General features: G+C 40.6%; 1 protein-coding gene across 1 annotated transcript in view; it reads left to right on the top strand.

Annotated features, from left to right (window-relative positions):
- The window catches only part of pcdh1a (protocadherin 1a), a 141,712-nt gene extending 124,547 nt beyond the window's left edge, over positions 1-17,165 (top strand). Inside the window, exon 5 of the mRNA XM_032576593.1 lies at positions 15,535-17,165. Within this exon, the coding sequence (XP_032432484.1) occupies positions 15,535-15,905 (371 nt within the window). The 3' untranslated portion in view covers positions 15,906-17,165. The remainder of the gene's footprint in view (positions 1-15,534) is intronic.
- Positions 17,166-17,171: the final 6 nt, after the last annotated feature.

Here is a 17,171-nt window from a genome sequence, read left to right as displayed (position 1 = left end):
TTGCAAAGCAGATTTTCTAAACATTTTACGGATTATAAAGAACTGCAAATGGTCATTCTTTGAATGCGCAGCATTAAGTGGTCACATTTACTAAAATCAAAAGCATTTTCAATCAAAAACATCTTAACAGACCGAGTTACATGTTAACATAGAACCTTCTTTGATACCACCTGCACAATTCTTGCATCCATTGAACTTGTGAGTTTGTGGATAGTTTCTGCTTGAATTTCTTTGCCTTCCCAGAGCTGCTGTTTTAACATGAACTGCATTCCACCCTCAGATCTTCTGCTTGAAGATACTCCAGAGGTTCTCAATAGGGTTGAGGTCAGAGGAGGATGGTGACCACACCATGAGTTTCTCCCCTTTTATGCCCATAGCAGCCAATGATACAGTGGTATTACTTGCAGCATGAGATGGTGCATTGTCATGCATGAAGATGATTTTGCTACTAAAGGTATGGCTCTTCTTTTTGGACCATGAAAGAAAGTGATCAGTCAGAAAGTCCATATACTTTGCTGAGGTCATTTTCACACCTTCAGGGACTCTGAAGGGGCCGACCAATGATTCTCTCCCCATGATTTCGGCCCAACTAATGACTCCACCACCTCCTTGCTGATGTCACAGCCGTGTTGTGGGGGCGTGGTGGTCATCCACCTCCAATCCACTACTGTGTCCATGTGGACCATCCAGGGTTGCACAGCAGTCATCAGTGAACAAGTCAGTTTGAAAATTAATCTTCATGTTCGGCTGGGCCCACTGCGAACGTTTCTGCTTGTGAGCTCTGGTTAGTGGTGGCCGAATAGTAGGTTCATGCACTGCAAGCCTCTGGAGGATCCTGCACCTTGAGGTTCCAGAGGCACCAGCAGCTTCAAATAACTGTTTGTTGCTTTGTCAGGGTATTTTAACAGCTGCTCTCTTTATCCGATGAATTTGTCTAACAAAAACCTTCCTCATTATGCCTTTATCTGTACAAACCCATCTTTGTTCTGAATCAGCCACAAATCTCTTCACAGTACGATAACGCTTCAGTTTTCGTTAAATAATGTTTTCAGACCTTGTCACACGGCACTACACTATCTGATGATTTTCGTCAGCAGAGATCCTTCCTCTTTCCCATATTGCTTGAAACCTGTGGCCTGCTTAATAATGTGGAACATCTTTCTTAAGTAGATTTCCTTTAATTGAGCTCAACAGACAAACTAATCAACCCAGCTCTCTGAAATTAATTATAGTGGTTCAAAGAGCCCTGACACACAATACCAGCTATAAATTTAATAGTACAAAAAAATTGATCTTCAGGACACTTAAATCCAATTTACATAATAAGTTGGAACACAGTGTAAATGATGAAAGATATCAAGAAACAACAACAGCCAAAGGCAAGGTTGTACAGCTCTGAAACAAAAAATGCTCTGCTTTTTTTTCTGTTACACTTAAATGTGAATTCATCAAAAGTATTTCTATATATAAAAAACATAGTTTTCAACTGACATTTTTATGCTATTCAGCTATTCAAAACAACCTTGATCCTGTGTAGAACTTGAATCTGAAACAATTTTGTGACTCAATTTTGCTAGCCACACCAAGACCTGATTACTGCCATACATGTATCTTTTAAATATTCACTTTAAGATGACCTGTCTGAAGAATAGATAGGCTAAAATGTCACATCTTGGACCAATTTATATACATTCAAGAACAAATAAGAAACAATGCCATTTACAGTCTGGAAAGGGTTAAAAAGCTATTTCCAAGGCTTTGGAAAGTGAACCACAAGAAGAGCCATTATGTACAAATGAGGAAAACATATAACAGTGGTGAACCTACTTAGGGGTGGTCGGTGTCCCAAAATTGCTCCATCAGCTCACTGATGACTCATCAAGGAGCTCACAAAAGATAACAATATCTAAAATACTGCTGACCAAAAACAACACACACAAGCCCCATCTCATGTTTTTCAGAAAACATGGTAATGATCTCCAAGACTTTTTTGAGACAAATGAGACAACTTTTGCCTCACTTGTGAACGAGTGAGAACAAAACATGTCTGCATCCTGTTACATATTGTGTCAAACTAGAGAAAGAAACTAGAAAACTAGAAAAAAAAAGAGTGGAATGCTGACATTCAAACATGGGGTTTAGTTTGGGGGTTTTTTGTAGGTCCTCTGTGACTTGCCATAACTGATGAAACCATACAAAAACTAACAAAAAAAAAGGTTTTTGGAGTGCCCTAGTTAAAATACAATTGAGAAATGGTGGCATGACCTCCAATACACTCATGCTCAGAAATCCTCCAATGCAGCTGAATGAAAAACAAAATATGCAAAGAAAAATGGGTCAAAATTCTTAAACAGTTATGTAAAATTTATTGCATGCTTGATGGTAGTTGCTCCCACCAAAGCACATACCTTCTCACATTGGACAGGTTTGGATTAGTTTTGTGACATACTATTTTCATGGGAAGACGTGGGAAAATATGTTGGTTTTGAAGCGACTTCATCACATTCATGGTCTTAAAAATCCAGTCAAGTTTCTGGCTAATTAGAAGCTAATGTTAGTGCTTCCATGTTAACCGTGTTTTGCATAGCAGGGTGTGGGGATCAAAGGCAGAATTAGCTATGAGATAACATCCCAATCGAAATAGGAGGAAGAACAACAAACGGATCATGGAAGACAACCGTTTAACATGTCAGGAAGATCAGTCAGTGAAAGATATTGAGCGTGAAAGACGTGCATTGGATGGTACTCTATGGGGAAAATCCCAGATATGAAAAAAAAAACAGTTTTTGAAAGGCAGAGATGTAAATCATATGAACGGAAGCCTTTGATTATTTTTTCTTCCAAGAAAAAATATTACTAAACTAATTTTATTTGATAGAAGCTATTAATATCGCTTCAATATTTTTAGTAGACTAGTTATTAAAATCTCAAATCTGTTTATGCCTCAGGGAGTTGGGTGCGGGGGGATTCATCAATTAAGTAAACAGCTTAAATACAACAAAGACGAACAGATTGAAGACTGAATGCTCAGGTTTTTCTTTCAGTTTTTTTGGAAAATGCAACGTCTTTTACCAACTTCCACGAGACTATTGAGAGCCGGCGCTGTGAAAGGGCTACAGAAAAGGCCGAAAACACGCTGAAAGCTTCAAAGGCAAGGACACAGAGAGAGACATTGACTCGAGAGGAAGAGGGAACAGTTGGGTGTTAGACGAAAATAGACAAGTATCTCTCCCAAGTAAATGTCACACAATAATCAGAGTGAGTCGGATGATAAAACGTTGTGTTTAATTATCATGACAGGATTTTCTATCAAATCAGTCATAACATTCACAAAAGGATTATGTTTTTTTTCTTTTTTTTTGCAATTTTGTAGCTCAGTTTCATCAGCTCCTTGTTTACTTTAATCTTCAGCTAAACTAAAGCGACTAGACTGCAGCTAACTTGCACATCTGCTATCCAGTTTTGCCTTTATTTTCACACTGTGCAAGATTAGCGTTGAACTTGTACGGTAATATAGAGTAGAGAAGAAAAGGTCATTGTATATAGTATTAAGTTACAACCCTTCACCACGAGAAAGCAGTCTGCATTTCCTTGAGCGTCTGCAATTAAATTACACAGAAAACTTTGGGAAATGCATGGTTTCCTGTTTCACTTGGAGGGAGAAACACAAACGGAGGATAGAGGATAGCAGGATGGTTTGAAATGTAATTATTTGGGCTAGTTTAAATATGGGATTGAATGAGCAGCTAGTCGAGAATAATAAAACTCATCAAGCTTAAGTTGGAGTGATTTTTGCCCCATTACTCCTCATTTGGATTTTTAAATTTAGATTTTTTTCCTCCATTTTTTAGCCTATTTTGAACAACATTTGTAATTGTTTGAATGCAGCATTAAGGAAGCATTCATATGAGACAGAGGAAGATGTGTCAATATCTTAATATAGAATCTGCCATGCACCGATCAGATTTTTTTGGCTAGTTTCCAAGATTTCATTGGTTACTTTCTGATTCTGGTGTTCCCTGATGAACAGTGTTATCATTATCAGCATTCGGGACTGTTTTAGCCTTTTTTTTTTTACCCCCCCAGGGGGTCTTTTGTGGGCTCTAGTGTCCCTTATATGACAGTAGGCTGACAGGAAATGGGGAAGGAGAGAGGGGAAGACATGCGGCAAATATCGTCGGGTCCGGGAGTCGAACCCGCGACGGCCGCGTCGAGGACTCAAGGCCTCCAAATATGGGTCGCGCTAACCCCTACGCCACCACGGCACGCCCCTGTTTTAGCCTTTTGACTGGGAAAATAATTACATATTCATACAAAGAGATGTCACATTGCAAGTGTAGCTGTAAAACGGTTTTCTATTTTTTGTCATAAAAAAAAAACATGATGGAACTAACGTGAAACTCTCTTTTGCATCTTATTTTAGTGAATTTCTCTTCATATTATTAAGATAAGTCTGACATTTTCCAAGAAGTTGTCAATATTCCCCAGTCCAACATGTTTCTTAAAAAACTGTTTAAAAACTCAAAATTATTAAAGCAAGCAATTTTGTCTTGTTTTTCCCTTAACAGCCTAAATGAACAGCCAACATGCGTCCTTAGAAAACAGTTTTCACTTTCAGGGCTTGTTTTTGTGCTCCTTATGTTCATTTGAAAAGGCTTCACTGAAATGGAAAACAGCTCATGTTAATTTTAAATAGTCATTATGTATCAACTACTCCCAGCTTGACCTTTTAGCCATACATAAAATATCAGATTTAAAAACTGTTTAAAATCTCCTTGGTACTTCTGTGAAAGAGATAAGCTGCTTCTTCTCCCAAGGTTAGATTGTTTATATAAGATAGAGACGTGTACTGTCCTATATGTTGTGTTATTATTACAGAAGATCTGTAAATACAAATTTGCAGATTTCCAAAGCTAAGTTTAACCAATCCTGTTTTCTCTTCTACAACTTTAATATAGAAATTTTAAAGCAATGCATTCCAATTATGATCTTTCTAATGTTCCTCGCTGGTACCGCCATGTGTGTAAGAGTGGTTGCAGTAAAATAGTGTTTACAAACATTTTGTAAAGCAAAGACAAAATGATTACAATGTTGAAATCATATAAGCAATTAGCATGGTTTAGCACAAACTGCAACAGTAAACAGCTGTCCCTGTATTTGATAGAGAATGTTGGTCCTTTTGTAGGTTTTGAAGACTTCCCAACATTTCCAAACATCATGTTCCCAACAGAAAGAGGCTGAAAGTCAAAAAGAAAAATACAGAGCAACGTTGCTGTACTCTGTTCAGTGCAAATATGTCTTGGCATAATGTAGAAAATAACAGGTCCTGTTTGAATATCTCCTTATGTCCCTGCTTCATCTAGCTTCATTTTTGAACCACTTGTTGATACTGGTAATATGACACCCGTCTTCACTCAGTAACAGCGTTCACACTGAACAGTGTTATTTCTGCAACTTTACAAGCACGTTTCCTGACAGGGAAACCGATTGTTTTAGTCTTGCCAGGGCGGTTAGCACTGAAAACTGGCCAAATATTGGTAATAATCTAATTTCTCAATTCATCTTTAGTGGTAATACAAAGTAATAAATTATTTCAGTGCTATTGACCTCTGAAATGAAAATGGTACTGCGTTTGGAAATAGTTCACTGGACTTCGCAGGGATAATCATAACACTGACTCTTTAATGTTTTTAATAGCTACTTCTATTTATTTTCACATTGGCAGGCACTAAGAATCAATATCTTGTTGTGAAGCTCCAGAACACAATTTCCAGTCAGTAATTGACCAGCAAGCCAAACATGGTCAGAGGCTGAAAGCTGCTCTCCACTCATGCATTCAACAAACACCTTTGCACGCCAGCGGAGAAACAATTCTATTCCTTACAAAAAAAGGAACTATATCATCATTTAGCACACTTTACTCCCCCTGTCCCTTTCCACCAGTGTTTTGAATCGCTTTTATCTGAAGATGCTGCATGCGCGTGCTGCAGTTTGACAAAGCCTTAGTGTTGGTTGACACATCACACCGCATATCAGCTCCTCAATTGGAGGAGCTGGTGCATAGCGTGATCTGTCAGCAGGTGCTAGGGCTTTGTCAAATGCACTGATACAGAAGGCAGTCTTCAAATAGAGGAAGTCTAACACAAAATGGTGGATGGTGAGAGATCTGACAAGAGGTTCACCATCTCCCATTGAAGTAGCTACAGCGTCGTTTCAGTTTTAGTTTTTTTTCCTTTCTTTCTTTTTCCCCGTCTTCTCCTTCTCCTTTCCTGATGTGCCACTGGCCCGACATGTCCACTCATCAGGATTTGTCAGCAGGGAGGCTCGCCTCCTCGGGAAGCCGAGAATTTAGATCTCAGTGAATCTGCGAAGGAGATACTCTGACACTTTTGCTTCTGACCAATTGTTATCCTGCCATCACCTTTTGCAGACAGCTTGACTGAGAATTGATTAACCTGTGTCTGCTAAAACATTTAACCTTGTGCTTCTCAGACAGACAAGAAATCCCTGTTCGGGTTTGAAAAACCGATGCATTCAATCTTTATTTTTATTAAGACACAAAGGAAAGCTTAACAGGACAGCAGCTTTAGAATAAATATGCTGTAATTATCCACCGAGCCTACCTAGAAGATTTTCTAATGGTATATACCACTTTATCACTTTACACATCATTTTCTGCAGAGCTATGGTAAAACAAAAAGTTTGCTGCACATTGTAATTTTGCTGGTGGGATGGTTAAAGTGTGTATCTAAGGTTACAAACACCCCCATTGTTTTTTTCTGGATTCCTGTTACAATGAACAAGCTAAATGTGCATGTCAACACTATGTTTGTGCACTTGTAGCAAGTTTCTTTCTTTTAAGAATGTACCCCTCCGCAGGGGGAGTAAAAATAACAGTAGATAAGAAAAGCTGCGTTTGGTAGCTTCTGCTTACTGTGCTTACTGAGAGTTCTTGAATAACAAGACTTGACATGTCACAGCTAAATAAATACAAAACCCTGGTTTCTTGTTGTTTTTCCTTGCCGAGGATGACAACCACAGAATGCAGTCACACCCAGTTATCATACTGATAGCCACCACAGGAACTACTGTCTGCAAAGATAGGGATATTTCTTCCTCGCTTCCCATTGTTCCTCTGGAGCTCCTCCACTCATTTACCACATAAACTCTTTGCCGGCACCACAAATGCGGCATTTATATCCGTGGCACTCTTCCCCCAAAATGCGAGCTGCTGTGTTTTTTTTCCCCAGCCGTTGCTTCCCTCCGCGAGCCGCGGCTCTCTCATATTTGTCCGCCATCGATCATAGCGGTGTGGCGCTCGCGCTGGAAAGCAGCCGGTGGGGAGAGGCAGCATTTGCAATCAAACAGAGAGGGAGCAGTGTGAAATCTCAGGAAGAGGCAGCTTCCCTCTATGCCCGTGGGCAGGGGATCAGACGATGAGGAAGCCTGCCTCAGACACTCAACACCTCCCACTGGCACCCTGATGCAAGCAGCATGCAAACCCACCCCTTGCATGTATCTGTCAGGCCGGTGGGTTAAGCTTCCATGTGTAGCCCCCTCTCTGTGACTACACTGTGCAGTATGTACATGTTGTGTTAGTGCAGTTGAGGCACCTTTAAAATGTCCAGTGTGAGTTGACTGCGACACAGCTAAAGGTGGGAGGAGGTAAATTTTTTGCTGTTTTCCTAGTTAATGATGCCACCGTAAGAAGGCAGACAGGAGTGACCACCGCGTAAGGTAAAAAGAGGTGCAGTTTGTCTCCAGGCAAACAGGAAAAAGAGTTCTGCTGTGCAGAGAGGAAGAAATGTCAATGAGTCACTGTTCTTTAAAGCAACTCTAGTCAGTCTATGCCAGCCGATGTAATATCAGCATCTTGCAATGTATTGGCACCCATGCGCACTTGTCTTATTTTGCAAGCATTGCCCATTTAGAGGCTGAAGTATTTGTCTGTGTTTGCTGCAAAATCACTCAAGTTCAGTCAGATCGGCAGGAGAGTGCTGATGAATAGCTATCTATAGAAGAAATTTTAACTATTTGCTTAGAAGGCAAATTATATAAATTAGGCACAGTTGGATATAACTTACAGAAATTGATGGTATTAGGTAGCTTTTATAAAAATGTATTCTTTTTTTACATATTTTCTCAAACTGTCAGTGTTCTGACAATATGAAATGGATAATCTGGGGGGAAATGATCTGCTCCTCTTGGACCCTGTGGTCTTACAGCCATCTGGGGAAGTAAATGCAGTGTGTTTCTCCATCTGCATCCATGCTGCATCCTTAACGTCCTCTGATGCTAAGGAGGAGCGTCTTACCATCGTCAATCAAGCTCATGTATGTGTGGCTCAAACCCTTCCCCTTGCTCTCCGCAGTGCTAAATATCCACCTTCACAGCAGAGCCCACCATGAAGGTGCAGGCTAACAAACACGGCCACAGTGTTTCTGTAACTATCTGCCATTAGCAAAGCTGCAGCCTACTGGTCAGTGTATTGCTGCAGATGGCAGTGACAATATTTTAACAACATATTTTTATAAAAGTTACCTACTGTGGCTTTTTTGGTCCTTGGTACTCTATCTGTGAAATGCATCAACAAGCTTTAGGTTAGAAGCTGTCTGAGGCAAATTTGCTATAGTAGTCTGAATGGTTGTTTCAGATTCTCATTTCAATTTTGGAACAGGGATTGACTGAAACATTTTAGCGATTGGAGAGGCTTTGATCTAAGCCACTTAGCTCAGTTGTCTTCCTCTCCAGACATGAGGCCTATCGTCCTGTTGTTAGCTCCATCACTTCCCTGTCTACTCTGGCCAGCTTGATCCCCATGGCATGATGCTGCCACTGTCAGTTTGCTTAGGGTATTATGCAGCGCTAAGATTTATGTTAAACATAGTGCTTTAGGCGTTAGCCATTGTCATATAACAAGGCGACTTTCAAACTGGACTTCTTATGCCTTACCTTATTTGGTTTACAGATTTATCAAGTAATTGACTAATAGTTGTTCTATCAGTGGATTCTCCCATCTAAGCTGTGGTTTTCTGTAGCTCCTCCAGAGTTACTACTGGCTGTTAGCTGCTTCTATCATTGCTTGGCTTTTACGATCAGATGCACAGTCGTCTCTTGGCAGGTTTGCAGGTTTGCAGTAGTCCCATTTTCTCCCCACTTTTTATAGATATAATGAAAAGGGCTCTGTGAGATGCTCAGAGCTCGGAATATTGTTTTATAATCTAACCCTGCTTTAAGCTTCTCTCCACAACTTCCTCTCTGCTCTCTCTGCTGTGTACCTTAGTCTTCATGATGCTGTTTGTTCGCTGATTGTCTCTAAACCCCCTCTGAGATCTTCATGGAGCATTCGTATTGTTTGCACTGTTTGTTTAAAGCTATCGGAATAAAGGGGATACAAACACCTGCCACATTTTTTTTCTATTATTTTTTATATTTAAAACAGTTGAAAAGCAGATATAATTTTCCTTTCACTCTGCAATTATGGACTACTTTTTGTTGGTCTGTCACATAAAATCTCAATCAAATACAATGAGGCGGGTGAACAAAAAGGAGTTCACGTGGTCTGCACTGTTTTAGTGCTATGATTAGATAATATGTTTTCCATTGTCTGCCCTTCTGTCTATGAAAATGAAAACTCCAAAATCCAAAAGGCTTGTTATAGAGTGTGGGCTGAGTTATTCTAGGTATGTATACAAAAAGCATGTGGGCCTGAGTGGGTGAGAAAATACCAATTTTCCCACAGTCCCTTCTAGCTCGGTCCTCTTACCTGAGGTTGACTCATTTGCTTCATCACACCCTCCAAATATTCAGACACCTTTGTGTGGGTGCATGTTTTTATTTTGCAGAGTGGACAACAATTCACCACGGTGTAAGTGAACTGCACCGCAGCCACTACCGGCTAATGGCCATGACACAAAGACAGACACAAAAGTGTAATTATCAGCATTGATTGTTTTTTGTGGAAATGGATCTGAGTGTAACAGAAAGGTCAGCTCAACGTAAAAAAAAAAAAGAGAAACAAAAAGGAGAAAAAAGAAAAAACCACAACTTGTGCTATGGCGATAAAACACCCTGTCATAAAATGGCATCAGTGCAACATAATCAGCGACTCTTTGTTGGGAAAACCGACGTGCGTAAAAGAAAGTGGCGTTCAATAAAGGACGTTAATGATCATACGGAGCAGAGCTGACGATAGACTACTCTGTTAAATTGTGTGTTAAGAACAGACGGTTTCTCTCAGAGCCCCACTCTTAATAAAACCAATTCAAATGGGGATAGAGAGACTAACCAACACGGTAAATGGCCTTGAAAACTGTTGGCATGAAACGCATGCTTTGGCAATACTGGAGGAAAGTGACATGACTTTGGCGTACTAGTTGTGTATTTATCTGTCACCACAGATTTTCTGCCCCTTGATAATGACGAGCAGGGCTCAGCGTGAGCGGCGCGCGCTCCAGTCACCGGTGCAATGTGTCATTTTTCATAACGCGTTTTCTTTCGCTTGGCACTCCTTTAAACAACTTCATGTTATCTTTTCTAAAAACACATTCAACCTGAAGTGAATCACCAGGCTGACAGTCAGTCAAGATACAGCAATCAGTGTTAACCTTAAATTCTTTCATCTTTTCTTTCTCTGGACTCAGGAGTTAAAAGGGGAAAGCGTTCATGAAACAGGCAAACATGAGAGATCTATATCATTCAGAAGCTGACTGTGAATGTGGATGCGTGCACTTGTGCCAGTTCTGATCACTTGTGCGTCTTTATTGGTAATTTCTAATTCATCAAGACACAAATATGTGTCGCATGTGGTGCATTTCTTAAAAGCTCCCCCCCTGAAAAAAGGTGCTCCATTTCCTCTCCCCCACCCATCATCGTACACCGCTTTGTAGATGTGCAGCTGCTCCGATTTGAACATGTTGCCTCATGGTGAGACGCAAACCTCCTAGAAGCCGTGGAGAAGTTTTAATCAAGTGTGAAATCCGTTTTGGGGTAGATGCCTACGCGACTGCACTTGTACTTTAAAGCGCGCTCCTCAAACCTCTCTTCCTGTGAACCTCTCCTGCAGCTTCCAGTCCATTTTCGCTGCTGTGATGCATCCTGACCACGCCTGCAGATAGCAGAGCTGGTGAAAATGAGACTCTGCTCATCAAGGAGGAGGTGGCACACATGCACACGGGCACGCACATGTGGATCAAATTTTTTTCTCAGTTGCTCGTCATTTTATGCAGCCACTGTATCAAAAGTATTCAAATCCCTCGATATTTTTTTTATTATTCTTTTGTTACATTTCAGAATGTAAAAGAATGTAAAACTCCAATGCATTTCATTATGATTTTGTGTGATAGGCAAACCAAAAGTGGAAGCGAAATGATAGATGATTTTTTTTTTCTTTTTTAATTCTCTGTGCAAATAAAACGCCGAAAAGCGTGGCGTGCATTTGTGTTCAGAAGAAATTGGAAGAAGGCGCTCTGGTCAAATAATACCAGAAAATTTTGGTCTTCGTTCACGATGCTGTGTGTAGAGGAAAACTGACATCGCAAGTCACCATGAACATAGTGAAACACCGTACTAGAAGCGTCATGCAATGCTTTTCTTCAGCAACAGGTCAGACTTAATGAAAAGGTGGCTCAAACTTAGAACATATCCACATGATAGAATGGCCTAGTCAATGTCCAGTGCTAAATCCAACTGATGATGTAGAAATGGAAAGAACTGCTCTCCATGGAAAATGAGTCAGAGGTATTTTGCTATTTAAAAGTCATAGAGACATTCTTTAAAGGTCTTGCTTATGCAAAGTAATCACAGGGAAAGATAGCATAGCAACACATGCCACACTTTTCAGATTTCCGTTTGTTAGAAAAACAGAACGAGAGGGAGAAAATGATCAGAATCATTTTACAATGATACTTCACGTAATATCCCAAAATGATATGTTGAAATTTATTTGCAGTTCCAGTGGGATTTGTTTTGTTGCAGAAAAGTTCAGGCGCTATGAATATTTTAATAAAGCAGCTTTCTTTCCTTCTCTATCAAACATATTATTATAGGTAATTCATTTGAAAACAGTACTAGCTTAATTACTATGGCCTCATAAACATAAACAAGCCTTGACTTAAGCATCCTGGTAATTAATTAGGCATGAATAAGGCAGAACATTCCCCAATTGTGCGGTGAATGTATTAAATAGCCTAAACATCCTGCTGCTTTGGATTACAGGAACAATGAGATTAGCTGCAACAACGGCTCAAGCTATGCATTCTTCTTCGCCCAGTTATTATTACTGCAATAAACAATGGGGCAATTGTATATGGATTACCAGTAAGAAATAAATAGTTATCAATATGGACAAAGAAATAAAAAGAAATACCCTCCATTATGTGTTAGTTAGTTGTGAAGCAGTTGAAAGTCTTGGCACACACACAAATACACTCACACTGTCTCAGAGGCTTTATATTCAGCCAAGAAAAATCTGGAATTTGATTTTAGTCTTTTTCAGATCTGGATAAGTTTGAAGAAACAAACAATTAATTATCAGAAAATATTTTTATTTCCAGATATTTCCTACCCCATTGTTTATGTATTTCCTTCAGCCATCCTCTGTGGTGCCACTCTCCGCTGTATTACTTTGTTTTGTGCTTCCTTTCTTTCTTTAGTCTTTACTTTCTTCCTTCCTTTCTGTCTCACTCATGCCCTTTTATCAGTTATTTTGTTCCCTTCTTCTTTTTTTTCTGGTGTTCTGTCTCCCTTTCTCCTTGTGTGAGTCCTTGAATCCTTTCCTCCTTGTGTCGTTTGGTCCTCGTTTTCCTTCATTCCTTGCAGACTGAGCTCTAAGAGAGTTTTTAATTATAGATACTGTTGGTTTTCTAAAATGGGGTTGTTGAAGGTCAAATATGTCTCAAAATTGTACTAAAAAGAAAATTTGAATTAATTTTAAAGTTACAGTTCACTTAGTGTTCTCGCCCCATGGAAGTTTAGAAAGCCTTAGAGGTTCAGGATTTTATTGGCATAGTAAAACAGGACTAGAGCATCTATGTGTGGACAGAGGCAAGAAAAATATAAAAATTATGTTGTGACAATATAAATAATAGTGGGTCTTATATAGAGTAAAAAATATAGTTATGGCTTTTTAATGAGTTTTGATTAGCTTTCACTCCTGAAAACTCTGCACATTTATTTAAACTTGACGTAATTGGTTTAAAGACTTCTATGTTGGATCAGTTGTGCATTGGTAGGTAGGTTTAAGTTTTTTGCACATGTGACTGACAGCTCTGGGAAGTCATTCAGAATGAAGGACAATAGCAAAAACAGGAAGGCCAGGTTGCTGCTCATATCTTCTGAATTCTCAATTTCAATACAGATCATGAGCAAAGGATGCAAGTCAGAGCTGTACATACCCACTAATTTTTATTTTATTTTGTTTTATTTTCTTCATTTTTGATTTCACAGCAGTTGACAACAATCTATACGGCCTAAGCCAAGAATCAGCCCTGCTTCCTTGCATTCTTTCCTCCATGTCCCCTTGTTTGCTTCTATCCTCACATTTTGCTCTTCAAATTTTCTTTCCATTTCCTTCTCTAGGTCCATTCTTCCTACCTTGTGTCTGTTCTTCATGATTTATTTTCTGTGTCCTTTTCTCCTCCCCTCCTTTTGACCTTTCTTCCCTCTTTATGTCCTCTGTTTCTTTTTTCTTCCTTGTCACCTACTTTTTTGTATCCCCCCTTTCTTTCTTGCTAATATTTTTCTTCTTTTTGTCCTTCTTTCCTTCTATATTTTGTTGTATTCTTATTTCTTTGTGTTTCTCCTTTATTCCTACTTAATGTCCTTCATTTTTTCTATTCTTCCCTATGCCTTGTGTCCTTATTCCCTTCATTACTTGTGTTCTTCCTTCAAACTGCATGTCCTTTATTCTTTCCTTCCCCTTGTTGCATTTCTTTTTTTTGTCTGTCTGTGGACTTTTCTATATTTTATGCTTAAATTCAGCACTTTGCAAAATCATCTGCCATAAATTCAAAGGCGAATGTTTTACTTTTGAAATGTGCTTTAAAGAACACAGAAGTCTGAACATTTCAGACTGAATAAGTATGTATTTGGACATTGAAAATTGGTACGGACATTGTTCTCACTTGTGTCTTTTGATTGACTGAAGCAGTGGCAAACCAGATGCAATTCTCCTGCCTTCAGTGGTTTGACATTTTGTGGGCTAATTATCTTGCCACTGGTCAGAACGTCTCCCAGGCTTACCGTCAATCTGGCACTGTCTGTTAACTTTGAACCCTTGTTGCTACCTCCAGTACGTCATCCTTTGTGGTTGCATCAGTCCCATTCAGCCGCATCCCTCAGTTTGCTGTGTATGCGTGGGTGTGTGTGTGTATGTGTGGCCTATGTGTAAACACTTTCTCTCATTCGCACGCTGTGCTGCAACCACGGAACAAGAACGGAGCATCCATAATGGACACGTCCTCGCATGGTGTGGACAGCCTTGTGGCATTAGCGTAATGCGTTTATCACAGCAATCACAACTTTTTCTCGTCAGCAGCATCACAGAGACACAGATCTTTGCTATCTGCTCCTCTCTTTCTCTCAGACACTGATCCGACTTGTCCCAGCATGAGTGTAAAGGGATAAAAAAAAGAAATAATGAAACAGAGTGGTATTTTCATTTAATCCGTGCTGTATGCTCAGCTTGTCAACAGGTGCACGATTGGCAAGCCCACCGACGGCCAGCTGCACGTTTCTGGCCGACAAACAGAGTGCCTCCCCGGAGCTGTGTTTGCCTTCAGAAAGTGTGAGACTGCTCCGAAGTGATAGCTCATGCAAACTTATTTTGGAGCTTTCTCAACTTGTGTGTAAAAAAACGAGGTCACTGGGTTGTGGACCCATTTATTTAATTAGGAGTAGCTGAATAAAAAATGGATGATAATCAAGGGCAGGGAACTCATTTCAGCGCTGTCAATCAATAACTCATTCAGCAATGTTTTTTTTTTCTTCTCCCTTCCCCTAAAGGATCCAGATATTCCCTCCGTAACTGAACACTGCATGTTTCCAGTGTGTGTTGTTGTAATGTGTGTATTTCTTCTGCCTTCCTTTTTTTTTCCTCCTCCATGCTGGAACATTTTGAGTGTTCTATTCACAGGACGGAGATCACGTATAATAGAAATAAGTTGCTGTTGAACATATTAACGATATGATGATATATTACAAATATACCAGACAGACTGCTGGGGGATACTTCTAAATGACAAAGACACAGCAGGTCGCCTCTTGCATCTACCACACCAGCTTGTGGACTACACACACAGTAGCGCTCATTACACAGTGCATAGCGACAGCTACATAGCAACTGCTGCTGACTGCTTAGCAACAGCTGCAAAGACCTCAAGGATGGGGGTGGGGGGACAGGGGTTTCATGGGGTGCATAAGATGACACCATTTCTGTTCACAAATGCCATTTTTTGCTACTTTAATTCCACAATGATTATTATTCCAGAGTAAGGCTCTCACTGAAAGTGTTGTTTTCTTTTCACCTGCCCACAGACATCCGCTCCCTCCCTGATGTGGCGATGACCGGAAACTGCACAAACGAATGCAGTGAATTGGGTCACTCGGATGCCTGCTGGATGCCTGGGCATCCCTCCCCCGTGCGGAAGACCAGGAACCCCCCCAAGCTCTCCACATTTGTGCCTTACCAGGAGAGAGGGAGTCTGGGTCGCCTGGCCAACGGCAGCGCCAGGCTGGGTGGAGAGGAGCACCGGTCGCGCCTTCCGCCCTCCCGCAGTGCCTATTCCAGCAGCGGCCAGGACCCCGGTCAGGACTGTCCCGTAGAGGAGATGCCCCTGAGCGTGGCCTCCGAGTTCCCGCCCACGTCCCCTTCTGCTCACACCCCCAAACGAGAGATTTACCTGTGAGAAACAGATCGGTACACAAACCAAGAAAAGCTACACCCACTTCAGAAGAAGAGAGAGAAAAACAAGACTGTCCACATTCTAAAGCCTACAGTTGGGTTGTAAGTAACTATTGGTCGTAACTCATTTAATCACTGGCATGAACACTCGTCATTTCTGACTCAAATTATCAGCTCATCAGCAAATCTTGGAATGATTCCACAAAGATAATTGATGCACTCCCTCGTTTATTTATTGAAGCTCTCAACGGATACAATCCAGAAAGTTAGACAAGAATCACAAGTGGAAATAGCGACTTTAGCAGTGACTAATTCTTGTTGTAGTTAGGCAAGGCCCAGTCTGTGAAGTGAGTTCTTGAAAGTTGTGATCAGTGCTCTTGTGCCATTTCTAGGTATTATTTAATAGACAGCTAATCTGGCCATATCAGAAGGCAGAACACTTGAGACCAGGAGTTAGATCAAATGGTCGTTCTTAATGTACAGAGCTGTAAATACATTTGAATGGTGTGTACTACATATATTTTCGTCTGGCATAATCTTCAAAGAATGCCTCTGAATTTTAGCATATTTAAGCTTTTCTTTACTGCTGCTGTGTAAACTTGACTGAAACCATCTCCCAGAGAGGGACTCGATATTGTGGAAGGCATGTATTTGCTCTGCAGTATCCCACGCGCCCCCGCGTGTGCACCCCCACACACACCCCCACACACCCACACAGACAGACACCTCCGACCCCTAATCATAGTAGAATGGCCTTTACCTCCGCTCCCTGTAGAGCTCCGCCACTGCTGGAGAGAAACTATGTGGCAGCATTTAAAGCGACATTATGTCCCACTGACTTGCAGCACTGTGACCTGTCGTTCATCATGAAAACGGTTGACTTGGCCACAGAACCCGGAGGGTCACAATGACCAAACGCAGAGCTCGCCAGATACATCCTGATTGGCTTTTTGCTCCCTACTTGAGATTATACCAGTGCACCAGTTGCAGAAAGTTTCTGTCTGTTGAGACAATCAGATAGGCTTCACATGCAAGACACAATTCATTTGTATTCGCTTACCCTCGCAGTTCACAAGAATTGATGTAGATCTAATGAATGATAATCTACTTTTTGTTTAAAAAAGAAAAGGGGCACTTGAGTGCTGAGAGCTACATGGGTTATGGTTACTTTTGGAACCGAATATCATACCAATGAATTTGTTTAAGCTATCACATCACTATAGGTAAACTTACCTTGAATGCGGAATTCAATTCATAGTTCATTGCTGTA

This window comes from Xiphophorus hellerii, chromosome 11 (genome assembly GCF_003331165.1).
Source record: "Xiphophorus hellerii strain 12219 chromosome 11, Xiphophorus_hellerii-4.1, whole genome shotgun sequence".
Classification (NCBI taxonomy): domain Eukaryota; kingdom Metazoa; phylum Chordata; class Actinopteri; order Cyprinodontiformes; family Poeciliidae; genus Xiphophorus; species Xiphophorus hellerii.
Note: the sequence above shows the minus strand (reverse complement) of the source record. Positions and strands in the feature narration are given on the sequence as shown.